This window comes from Peromyscus eremicus, chromosome 10 (assembly GCF_949786415.1).
Source record: "Peromyscus eremicus chromosome 10, PerEre_H2_v1, whole genome shotgun sequence".
Taxonomy (NCBI): Eukaryota; Metazoa; Chordata; class Mammalia; order Rodentia; family Cricetidae; genus Peromyscus; species Peromyscus eremicus.
The window spans coordinates 83,205,555-83,217,688 of NC_081426.1; the positions used below are offsets into that span (position 1 = coordinate 83,205,555).

The 12,134-nt window shown below is 44.4% G+C and overlaps 1 protein-coding gene across 1 annotated transcript; it reads right to left on the reverse strand.

Annotated features, from left to right (window-relative positions):
• Nucleotides 1–722: 722 nt before the first annotated feature.
• On the reverse strand, nt 723–5,545 carry Cxcl9 (C-X-C motif chemokine ligand 9). Its single transcript, XM_059274776.1, has 3 exons — nt 5,397–5,545; nt 2,224–2,308; nt 723–1,071 (listed from the first exon to the last, which is right to left on the reverse strand). The coding sequence occupies exons 1-3, from the start codon at nt 5,543–5,545 to the stop codon at nt 967–969; spliced, it is 339 nt and encodes a 112-aa protein (XP_059130759.1). The 3' UTR covers nt 723–966.
• Between the last annotated feature and the right edge of the window lie 6,589 nt (nt 5,546–12,134).

The following is a 12,134-nucleotide window of genomic DNA, read 5'->3' on the forward strand; positions in this document are numbered from 1 at the left end:
CCTTGCTACCTCTAACACACACAATTAGGAAATCATTCAAAACCAAGTTTTTGTCACTGTGGAAGATTTAGGGGAATAACCCATGGCCCCTGCCTTCAAAAAAAAAATCTCATTGGAAAGAGAAAACACACACACACACACACACACACACACACACACACACACAGTAATTAGATAACAATGAAGTGTGTACTCTTGAGGAACTGAGCAACCAGTGAGAAAGGAGACTTAAGAGACTTTGAGGAGCCAGAAAAATCTTTTTTTAACTGCTTAAGTTTTTGCACTGTTAGTGATCAACTCTAGGCCCTTGTCTATAAGGCAAATGCTCTACCAAGAAGCTATGCCCAGAGCCCTCTACAAGGGTTTTATTTAAGAAGCAAAACTTGAAATGAGCCTTGAAGACAGGTTCAAGTCAATGATGAGATCACATGGTCTCAAAAGCTACATGGGAGGTTCTGAAAGCCAAGTCTAGCGACCTTGACCGTGGAAGCCAAAAACCATTATCATGGATCTCTGAGACATACTGTGGCGTTCGGGCCTGTAGGCTGACCCAAGTGCCACTGCTGAGGGCCAGCTGGGTGAGGTCTTGCTCACCAGCATACAGACAGGCCGAGGCTTGGTGACAGGGGTCTCAGAACCCTCCGGATGCTGCAATGTGTGGCTAGAAGCCCAGAGAGCTGGTGCGCATGGGATAAGTATGTGTGGACACTTGCCCAGTGACGGTGCTCAAGAGCTCGATGAAATTTTGTTGGCTGATTAGCACAAAGACAGTTTTTGCCCCTAGCAATCCTTACTATTTGGATTTTACGATTAACTTTCTAGTGTTAGTTATACTTTCAAAATCATGCTTTATATTTTCTAGCCAAGTTAATGAGCTTATGTATTAATGCCCGCTCCCCAACGAAGGCATTTCAGTATGATCTAAAAACAATTTCAACGAAGAGCGCTTGTTGGTAAAGTGGTCTCTTAAGGAGTCTTCTTTGAACGAGAGCCTTGGGGTTTTTTAGCTTTTCTGGGTTTCTTGTTCTTCTGGGTTTTCTTCCCCCTCCTTTGCTTTTTCTTTTGGCTGACCTGCAGGAAGTGAGAAAGGGGCAATGCTTTCAAATCTTGTGATTTTCCCTCCCGATGGTCGAACTCCTCCCGACCACCGTCGTTCCTTGTCCTCAGAACCACCTGAAGTCGCTGCTCTCTCGGAGGCGCTGGTCTCCTTATCGGTTCTCCACACTCAGAGAAGCGACCACGACTCCCTCTTTGCTCCTGTTTGTCTACTTTCCTGGCGTCTTGCTGTCTTCACCTCATCCTCCTTCATCCCCCACCTGTGCCAAACACAGCCCTCTGGGGCTGGTACTGGAACCTTCTGCCTTTCATATAAGCCAGTGGTTCTCAACCTGTGGGTCGAGACCCCTCTGAGGGTTGCACATCAGATATTTACATTGTGATTCATAACCATGGCAAAATTACAGTTATGAAGTAGCAACGAAACAATTTTATGGTTGGGGGTCAGCACAACACGAGGAACTGTATTAAAAGGTGGCGGCAGCGTTGGGAAAGCTGAGACACCCTGAAAGTGGACAAGGCTGGGAGAGAGGGTTGCCTAAAGCTTACCAGCTGGTCTGTGGCAGACCCAGGAGTCAGACTGGGGGGCTCAAGCTCCCCACTGCATACTCCACGGCCCTTCTCAAACCCGGCTCCTTAGCACACCACACAGGGTTCTTTCCACTTTCTCCTGGCTTCCTTCCCATCTCCATCCCTTTGTTCTCGACACTTAAATTCCAGCTGCATTACTTCAGACTCACTGAACACAGCCGCTTCCTCATGAAGCCACTAAGGTCCAGATTGTACTTAATTAACTTCCTGGAAAACGCCTTCTCCTTCAGGATCCAAGTCAAAGGTCACTTGATACAAAGAAGTCTACCTTAAAACTTTCTATTTTGCCTCCTGGCCAGGCCAATTACTCTTTGCCAATTACTCTTTCCTTCGTAATTCTCAAGATTCTTGTGTATACACTATTCTATATGTCTTCCACCAAGTCTGTTGATTTTTAGACATGGCTAGTGATAATATGCAATCCAGGGAAGGGTGATAGCTTGTTCTTTTTGAATCCTTAGTGTCTTACTATGTGATACGATTCAAACAGATGGAAAACGTATCCTTAATGGATATGCGCATATCCCGAGACTCCCAGAGTCTCTAAAAGGAACTTGAGTCCCTCCCGTCACCCACCTGCTTCTCCCATTCTTTCATCAGCTTCTTCACGTTTGCGGAATCTGGGTTCAGACAGGTTTGAACTCCGTTCTTCAGTGTAGCACTGCCAAAGAACCACCAGTGAGCTTTCTCCTCCTCAATACAACTTAAAAGTTCTTAGCAGAAGTAGTGGGGGAAAACATGGGCTTTACTGACTTTTCCAACGGAACCACTTAAAATGCAGTAAAATGTTTTCCTAAGATTAACAGGTGGATTTCAGAAATTGTAGCAGACCTTTCAGGAGAAATCTCATGTTTTTTTTTTTGTTTGTTTTTTCCCCACCCCCGAAATCTCATGTTTTAATATTCATTTCTCTGGACAGCTTGAGACTAAGAATAGCTACTCCATAGAGACTCCCTTGATTTGGGTGTCAAAGGTCTTATATATACACAGCCTTTCACTTCGTAATTCTAACTTCCAAGAAGCTGGGAATGGCGGCTTATGCCTCAGCACTCAGGTGGCTGATGTAGAGAGAGGATAAGGAGGTCGAGGCCATTCTTGGCTACATAAGAAGACTCTGTCTCAAAACAAAACAAAACAAAACAAAACAAAACAAAACAAAACAAAAAATTCTAACCTCTAGACAAGTATTACTAGGAAAGACTTAAAGACGATACTGTAATAGTAACAGTGTTCCCATAGTACAATTTTTGGCATAACCTACATTTCTAGCAATGGCCGTTGGCTATACAAATCATGGCATATCAATATGAAGGAAAACAGTTTAGCCACTAAAAGTCTTTATTAGGGCCAGTGAGTTGGCTCAGCTGGTAAGCACACTTGTCTCATAGGCTTGGAGAGCTGAGTTCAACTCCCTGAACCCCAAATAAGGACAGAGGAAAAAACGGACTTCACTAAGTTGTCCTGACCTCGGCATTCGTGCTGTGGCATGTGCACTTGAACATGCAGAATAATGAATTAGAATTTATTTTACTTTTAATTTATGTGTGTCTATGTGTACTTGTGTGCGGGTGCCCACTGGGTCCAGAGGAAGGTATAGGATCTCCTGAGTGTGGAGTTACAGATGGCTGTGACTCACCCAACATGGGTGATATAAACTGAACTCATGTCCTCTGCAAGAGCAACAAGTGCAGCCAGGGGGTGTCGGTGGTACACACCTTTAATCCTAGGTGGGAGGCAGAGGTAGGCAGATCTCTAAGTTCGAGGCCAGCCTGGTCTACAGAGTGAGTTCCAGGACAGCCAGGACTCTCAAAAAACAAAAACAACGAACAAACAAACAAAGCAACAAGTGCAATTAACCTCTGGGCCGTCTCTCCAGTGGCCCCTCAAAAAGTTTAAAAGTTATTCTTAGGACTCAGGAGTAGTGTCCAGTGGGGAGTATATTCATAGCCCATGCAAAGTACTGGGTTCAATCCCTAGCCCTCCCCCAAAATCCTAACAAGTATGGCATTTTTAGAGAAATTTAATTGATGTGAGAATCTGTCCATTATTATTGTGTTAAAGCAAACTACAAATGGGAATTTCTCCTTATCCACAGGGAAGATGTCCAGGTTCCTACACTCTCAGATGGTGCCTACGTAACTTAAGATAAACTCTAATGCATAAACTAAAGTAAGATATTAACAATAAATAATATCAAAATAAAACGACAACCATGTACCATAATGAAATTACTAAAAACTTAGGAACCATTTGTTTCCAGCATATTCCATTCAATATTGTGGACCATGGTTGACTTCAGGAAACGAAACTTAGGAACTTGAATTGACAGATAAGAGGAAAGGACTGGATATAATGTGTAACTTCATTGACTTGACTTTTGTCTGCACGTATATATGTATGTGTTACATATAAATAGGAACACACATGAGAAAGAAGTGAAGGTACTTTAAAAGACGGCATGCTGAGGGGTTAGGAGAGCAGATTATGATTGCTTTCTTCCTTTCAGCAATCTGCTTTAAACATTTAGGCATCTAGGAGTCCATTTCTTTTTTAATTTAAAAATATTTTTCCTTTTACATACTAATCACAGTTCCCCCTTCCCTCCCTTTCTCCTGCTCCCTCCCCACCTCCTCCCACTCCACTCCCCATCTACTCCTCAGAGAGGGTAAGACCTCCCCTTGGGGAGTCAACAAAGTCTGCCATCCCAAGTTGAGGCAGGACCAAGCCCCTCCCCACTGCCAAGCCCCTCCCCACTGCGTCAGGGCTGAGCAAGGTGTCCCACTCTAGGAAATGGGTTCCAAAAAGCCAGTTCATGCACCAGGAATAAATCCTGGTCCCACTGCCAGGGCCGCACAAACAGATCAAGCCACACAACTGCCACCCACATTCAGAGGGCCTAGTTCGGTCCCATGCAGGTTCCCCAGCTGTCAGTCCAGAGTCCCTGAGCTCCCACTAGCTCGGGTCAGCTGTCTCTTTGATTTTCTCCATCACGATTTTGACCCCTCTTGCTCATATGATCCCTCCTCCCTCTCTTCAACTGGACTCCAGGAGCTTGGCTCAGTGCTTAGCTGTGGGTCTCTGCATCTGCTTCCATCAGTTCCTGGATGTAGGTTCTATGATGACAATTAGGGTAGTCACTAATCTGATTACAGGGCAAGGCCAGTTCAGGCACCCTCTCCACTATTGCTAGGAGTCTTAGCTGGGGTCATCCTTATGGATTCCTGGGAATCTCCCTAGCACCTAACAATGGAACCCCCTCCCCCGCCCCCCCTCCCCCCCTCCCCCCCCGCCCCCCCTCCCCCCGCCCCCCCTCCCCCCCGCCCCCCCTCCCCCCCGCCCCCCCTCCCCCCCCCCCCCCCCCGCCGCCGCTGCCGCCTTTTTAAATCTCAATTGTATTTCCTTTTTATCTTTTAAAAATTGTGTTTTTATTATTTCATTAAGAATTCCATTCAATGTAGTTTGATCAGATTCATAGGAGCCAACTTTTGACATTATTCAAATATATGTTTTCTGAATTAGAATCCTAAATGACCTTAAAAAGGTAAGTTTGTCTTGGAAACACTTTATTATTTAAATGGTATGTCATCTTTCATTTTCAGTCTTCATCAGAAATTTCTTATTTGGGGAGAAGAAAAAAGGCAGAGCAGACAGATTTATAGAGGAAACAACAGCCTGTGTGAGCAGTTAGTCTGAGGGTGAGACCGCCACAAGTTCAAGGTGGAACGTGTATGTTGGAAGCTTTCACTTACATGATTTCAGTCTTGTTGCAATTAGGGCTTGGGGCAAATTGTTTGAGGTCTACTAAGGATCTGTGGTGGATCGTGCCTCGCCGAGTGTTGATGCAGGAGCAACGTTGATTTCTTATTACGAGGGTTCCTGTAGGAAAGGGAATACACATGTTTAGGTCAAGGTCTCACTTCGCATGGTCGATTAGAATGATGCATTTGACTTAGTATTCATTGCTGTGAGCGAGTGTGTGTAAATCATCACTGCAGAGTTTCAAGGTAGGCATTATTTCCATCCTGTAAATGAGGGAGCCAGGGTTAAGGACAAAGTCCTTTATCCAAAGGGAGCAGGGGAAGAATTTCAGTTGAGGTCACTCTGAATCCACTCAGAGTTCTTAACTACCTTACTCCACAACTTTAGAAGAACAGAAAACTTCCACAATACTTAACTAAATCCCTATTGAAGTTAGGCACACAGACACACACACACACACACACACACACACACACACACACACACACACACACACACCTGTCTGTACTATAAGGACTGGTTCCTCAACCCATTTATTACCTAATTTCAGGGGCATGGAATTGATGTAGGTATGGACAGAAAGCTCTACTTACAATAACCAATTACCACTTCAATCCTTATCCTTTCTCATCCCCACTGCTCTGAAAAATCATTTTAAACATATTGTCTTCGTCCCTTAATACTTACATAGACTCAGCATCTATCTACCTAGGTTTTACTATCATAACTTAACCACAAAACTTCTTTAAAGATGTGGAAACTACATTCTAGGAAGGTTATTTGTCCAAGGTAAACAAAGTCATGAATTTTTAAAAAAGTCAGAAGCAACGTCTCTGATTTCTGAATTCTCGGTTGGTTTACCACAGACATGCTTATCAATGTGCAGTATCAGATGCAGAATATGCAGGAGACGATTCAGAAAATGATCTCCTATCTCACTACTGGTTGCCAGTGCTACAGATTTCATATCTCACATGACAAATGACAGACTCGTGTGAAATGGAAATAAAGCACCCAGAAATTCCTTTACATCTGGAAACATTAAATGTTCGAATATGTTTTGAACCCTCGTTGGAAACTCCCAATACCTACACTAAGAAGGCATATTTGACTTGGCAGGTACAAATTATGACCTTTGGATAATTGGTCCCAGCATCCAAATGCTTTGATGAGTGAGCAATATTACTTTTTATTGCATGCAAAACATTCAGCTTTATCTGCTGAACCAAGAAGGCTTTTTATAGTGTTGCATGTCTCAGAATTTACTAACTTAATACAATGCAAAACTCCTCACCTTGAACTCCATGCTGATCCAGGAAGAGGATGCCCAAAAGGAAAAGAACAGTTAACTGCATGGCAGAGCAGGTCTCTTTTGAGTCACTGTGTTAGATTCAAGTCGGAGAACGTCTTTAGAGAACATGTTCTTGGGAATCATATTTATTTAGGAAATCCCTTTCCCTTCTTGTCTCTGATTGGCTGGTCTCCTCAGCTGACCTAGAACTAAATTAACCACAAACTCAATTGTCCTGGGGAAAACCCTACTCTCAGATCCCAGGGAATTTCTGCATGTTTTACTTCCATTTCGTATAAATGGGTAGTTTATTAGAAAGGGATGCGAAACCGCTAGTACTCACTTTGAACACAGCCAGAGTGGCCACCTGGATGCAGAATGGATTATACGATGAATATATTAATGCCATACAATGAAGGTTGGAGGTGTGCCTCCCACATGAGAAATACTAAAGTTCAGGGAAGTTATCCTTTTGTATTTGTATTGTCGTGTACCTATATCTGTACATTGTATGACTACATTAATCTTTTCTCACACTTTCCAGACAACTTAAAGCATCTTGATTTGTTGAGGGACTAGATTATTTTCTGCTTGTGGTAAATCCACTTTGCCTCATTGTTGCCACAGTTTACTATTATTTCCATTGTTAGATTAGTTGCATAAGCCACAGCTGCTCCATTCCTTGCTACCTTCTCCAAATATTTCACAAATGTCTGTAACACTGATAGTATGACTATTAAATGAAAACACGTGTTAATGAGTATTTTCTAAGGAGTTTAAGGAGGCTACATATATTCAACAGCAGTCAACAGCAAATAATTTTAAAAATAAAGTAGCTATTAAAACATTCTGGCTGTTCAAGATTCTTATAGCTATTGAAACTAAAATCAGAGTTAGTATGATAATGAGAAAAATGATATGAAGTGTTCTCAGAGAATATTATTTTCTGGGACAGGATGAGAGGAAAGAAAAAAAAAAACAGGACAAAGGAACAAAGCCAAAAATTACCCTTTCAAAACAGGATTTGAGAAAAAGGAACAAATAAAAACAAAAGCTCATAAAGTGCTGGTGCTATATATAGTCCTCTGACACGTCACGTCCAGACAAGGATGTTATTAGAATATAATGAAAATGTGACAATGCTCCGACCAAACGCTGGAGAAGACTGGCAGGAGGTATTGGATTTTTTTCTCTACTTCACACAATAGTTAATTAAGATAGGACTGGCAAAAGTATTAGAGATTTTTTGGCTCTACTTCACACGATCACTGAGTGCACTCGTTAATAGGGAAAGATGATAGCTAAGAGATGCTACTGGGCTGTAGGTGAGTATGTACACATCTAGACTTTGTCTCCGTGTAGACTGCATCTGGACTTTCAATTCTTTCTCTACCTCCTCTAGAGAGGGCTGGACCAGGGTTTCAGTGAACTAGTTCATGTATCTTCCTTTTAAACTTATTCTAGAAGAATACCATTGGACAAAATGAACAATAGCACATAAATTACTTTTCCTCCTCTCTCTCACACGTCACTCACTCCCCTCTCTCTATCCATCGTCTCCCTAGACCAGCTGGTTTGACTGAATTGTAGGCAGTTCTGGAGGGTTTTTAGTTGTACAGGCCACAACCCAAGGTATACATCAATCTTGGCAAGATTAAAACAACATAATCCTTGAATCAAAATAAAAGTCATCTAAACAACGTTTACTGACTTTTTAATTATGTACTCCCTTTCCCTATGGAAAAGCATGTATAACTTAACTAAAATTTGAAAATAAATGGACCAAAAATCAAAAGTAAATTTCTCCTTGAAGAGAGAAATGGAAATATATATACTATACTAAGAAATGGAATGTAAATTTTGGCTGAGCACTGATCATTGTAATACATATTTTTTGTTGTTGTTGAGATAATGTCTCACTATGTACCCCAGGCTGGCTTTGAACTTGCCATTCTCCTGCCTCAGCCTTCTGAGTATTGGGATTGTAGATCTGCATCCTGTGCCCCACTAATGTCTAAGAATTTTTTTAGCCTTCCCAGACTGATGGTTGTCCTTGGAGCAATTATTCTTCCCCTTTTCCCTAAAGAATGCATGTTTTAGGAGAAGGACATAATTTATATTCATATTTTATGTTACATGATGCACAATTTTTTACTAGTTTCTATATGGATTAGTAATAAGTAAATAAAATATTACAGAAATCATTTTGAAAAACAAAACTTGTGGTGACTTTGGACAAATTTATTTATTGTTATGTTTACTCCTGGTGGTGACGGTGACCGTGGTTAGGGTGGACCTGGATTCAGGTACCAGTTTTACTACTTGGTGATTATTGAGTATAGATGACCTCTGCCAGCCTTGGATCTCTCCCAAGAAAGCAACAGCCAGCTTCACAAGTGGTTGTTAAAGATTAATAACAAGAATATCCTGCCAGTGGGTAGCCGTCGAACAGAGGCTTGTAACTGGTCAAAGGGTGGAGAATTAATGACTGTCGAGTGTTCTGATCCTAAACAGGACATCTGTGTCGCCTCTGCCCCCAGGTTCAGGGAATATCCCAGAGGAGGAGCCTGAAAGAGCATAAGAGCCAGAAGCTGGGGAGGAGGACTGGGAGAGAGTTTTTCTGGACTGGACATCCCATTGCACTCACGAACTCACTGCAACTGTGTTTACCTGCTCGGGACATGCAGAACATCAGTAATCATTTCATCATGCCTATGGGGCGGGGCTCATGAGGCCCCACCCTCAATGTTTATGAGTCAAAAAAGAAAACTAGAGTGGAAAGCGGGAGGGGCATTTCTGGGAAGAATGGTTTCAAGCAAGCGTGAGGGATGAGAGAGGGCACTGGGCGGTGCAAGTGCCTACCGTTCATACATGCATGTATGAAACGGTCGAAGTGTGTGCAGAAAGAACCCACTCCCAAACACAAGCTCCACGGGAGCCGCGGCTGTCCTTCCTAGCAGAGCTGGTGGAGACTTCTTAGAATAAGGAGGGAGGCAGGCTCCGTCTGAGCTGTCTAGTTTTATTTTCCAGACTGATTGCATCACTCTTTCTTTCTCATGTCCGACTCCCCACTCGTGTCTGCAGTGTGAGGACTCAGCATGCTTTACCCTGCAGCACGGTAATTTTACCTTACTCAGCATCCTGACTTTGGGAAGACGTCACTTAGCCCCACCAGCAGTCAGTCCTCATGGCGCCTCATGGCCTGTCCTCATCGAACTGATGTAGGAAGCAATGTCAGCTTATCCGGGACACTCTACTCTCTCCTCCTATTAGGAGGGGGGTTTGTAAAGACCCACATGTGAACATGATAACCCAGCACCTCTCCTGGAAGAGTGTTCTCGAAGCCTAGTAACGGTACTCAGTATAATGCTCACAAGTGACAAACAGGGACCAGAGCCCATTTGGGCAAGATCTGGCATCAGCCAAGGATTGAAATCTTGAGCCACAGATTCCGTGACCTCTTCAAGTGGGGCTGTGCACAGTGCGCATGCCCAGCCAGTTTGCTTCCAGAACTTTCCTCCACCCGGAGTGCCCAACGCTCACTCTAAGCCGCTTGTCGCTGCTGGGGCTGCCTGCACTCATCTGCTGAAGGAAAGAAGCACTTTAGGGAGGAAAGGTAGTGTGTGCCCTGGGGCTCTCCCCTTCGTCCCCACGGTCCCCAGGAAGCGGAGTGGGAGCGTGTGGCTTTCTCTGGAGCCTTGGTGAGGGTGGGAGGGAGCAATGGCTGCAGAAGCCCAGCTCATGCATGGAGGCCACAGGGCTCGGGAATATCCCTGGGGGGTGAGGTGGGGGGTGGCTGAGGTGACCCCGAGGAACGCTCATTGGGCAGAGCTGGTGTTGAGGTCGGCCAGAGCCCCTGAGACCCAGATGCTGGCATCCCCAGAGGCTGGCATCCACAGAGGCTGGCATCCACAGAGGCTGGCATCCCCAGAGGCTGGCATCCCCAGAGGCTGGCATCCCCAGATGCTGCATCCCCAGAGGCTGGCATCCCCAGAGGCAGGGAGCTCCAGAGGCCCGGGCTCCCTGCTGCCTCGCAGGGGCTCCTTCCTCACTAACAGCTAAAGGAGGCTTCCTGAGCAGCGGGAATGTCCTTCCAGGGCAAAGCTTCTCAGATCAGCCTTGGGCCCTTAGGTGTGAAGATAGACCATTTGGGTTCAGGCTCCTAAGAAGTTTGCTTTCCAGCCTCCATGTTCGACACATGCACACCAGCTTCCTTCCAGAGGAAGTGCGGTGCAGACCGGAGGGACCGAGGCGAGAGAGTTTCTCACAGGCCTGGGAAGAAAGCCAAGGATTATCAGGACTGTTGCAATCAACAGACAGCTCTTAATTCCCTCCTTGGACAACAACAACAGAAAAAAAAACCCACTTCTTTTTTTTCCAAGTCAGTGTCCCTGAGGAACTCAGTGGTGATGTAATCCCCAGGAGCCAGGCAGAGCAGGCCTGCTGGCCCTCTGTGGGTGTCTGGCCTCGCCTGCCACCTGTTTCGTTGTGGAGTCCTGTAGACCCGTTTAAAGAGGTTACCGGTGCCACTGTCACTGTCTTAGTAAAGACCAGAGGCTTCCTTTTGCTTGTCGGAGGGGAAGTTTCTCTCAAATTGAAACTCACATGCCTGTTTTAATTTCTCACTGTGTGGAGTTCCCCACTTTCCACCAGTCGCTGCTACTATTCAAGGAGCCTAACTTTAAAACGGGGTGTTTCTCGAAAGTCTCAAGCTATGAGTTAGCATTCTGAATTCGTTTCCCTCAGTCAGGGAGTCATTCCTTAAAAAAAGAAAAAAAAATGAAAAACCTTTTCGCTAGCAAATCGTACTTTTGTGTATTTCAGGTCCCTAACAAAAAGGAATAAGTTCTTCCTTCATTAATCTTATTGTCTTGGCTTTGTAGTTTACGTCTAATAAAAAGCCCCCCCCCGGGGGGGGGGGCTGTTAGATTTGTGAGTGTTAGATGGTGTTGAGAGATACTGTCCGACATCTTTTCAAGGACAGATGTGATCCAAGGTTGGTGACAGACAGCCCAGTTGTTTGGTCCTGGGACTTGGCGAGCCAGTCTGCAGTCTGATGACACACAGTAGTAATAGTCACAAAAAAGCTGCTTCCAAGACCAAAGAAGATCATCCTGAAAAGGGAGGACGGGTTTTTCTGTTTTAAATACTCAGACTTATTTTAAGTGATTCACTCACAAGTTTAAAAAATAACTCTCCAAGGGCTGGGGCTCAGGAGTTTTAGGAGCATTAGTTGCTCTTGCTGAAGATGTAGGTTTGGTTCCCAGCACCCATACGACAGCTGATCATTGGCTGTAACTCCAGTTCCGGAGGGTCTGTCGCCCTTCTGGCCCCCACAGCATGACATGCATGTGGCACACAGACATACCTGCCCACAAAACACCAATGCACACAAAACTATGTAAATCTAGAGAAACAAACCAAGCAAAAACCACTG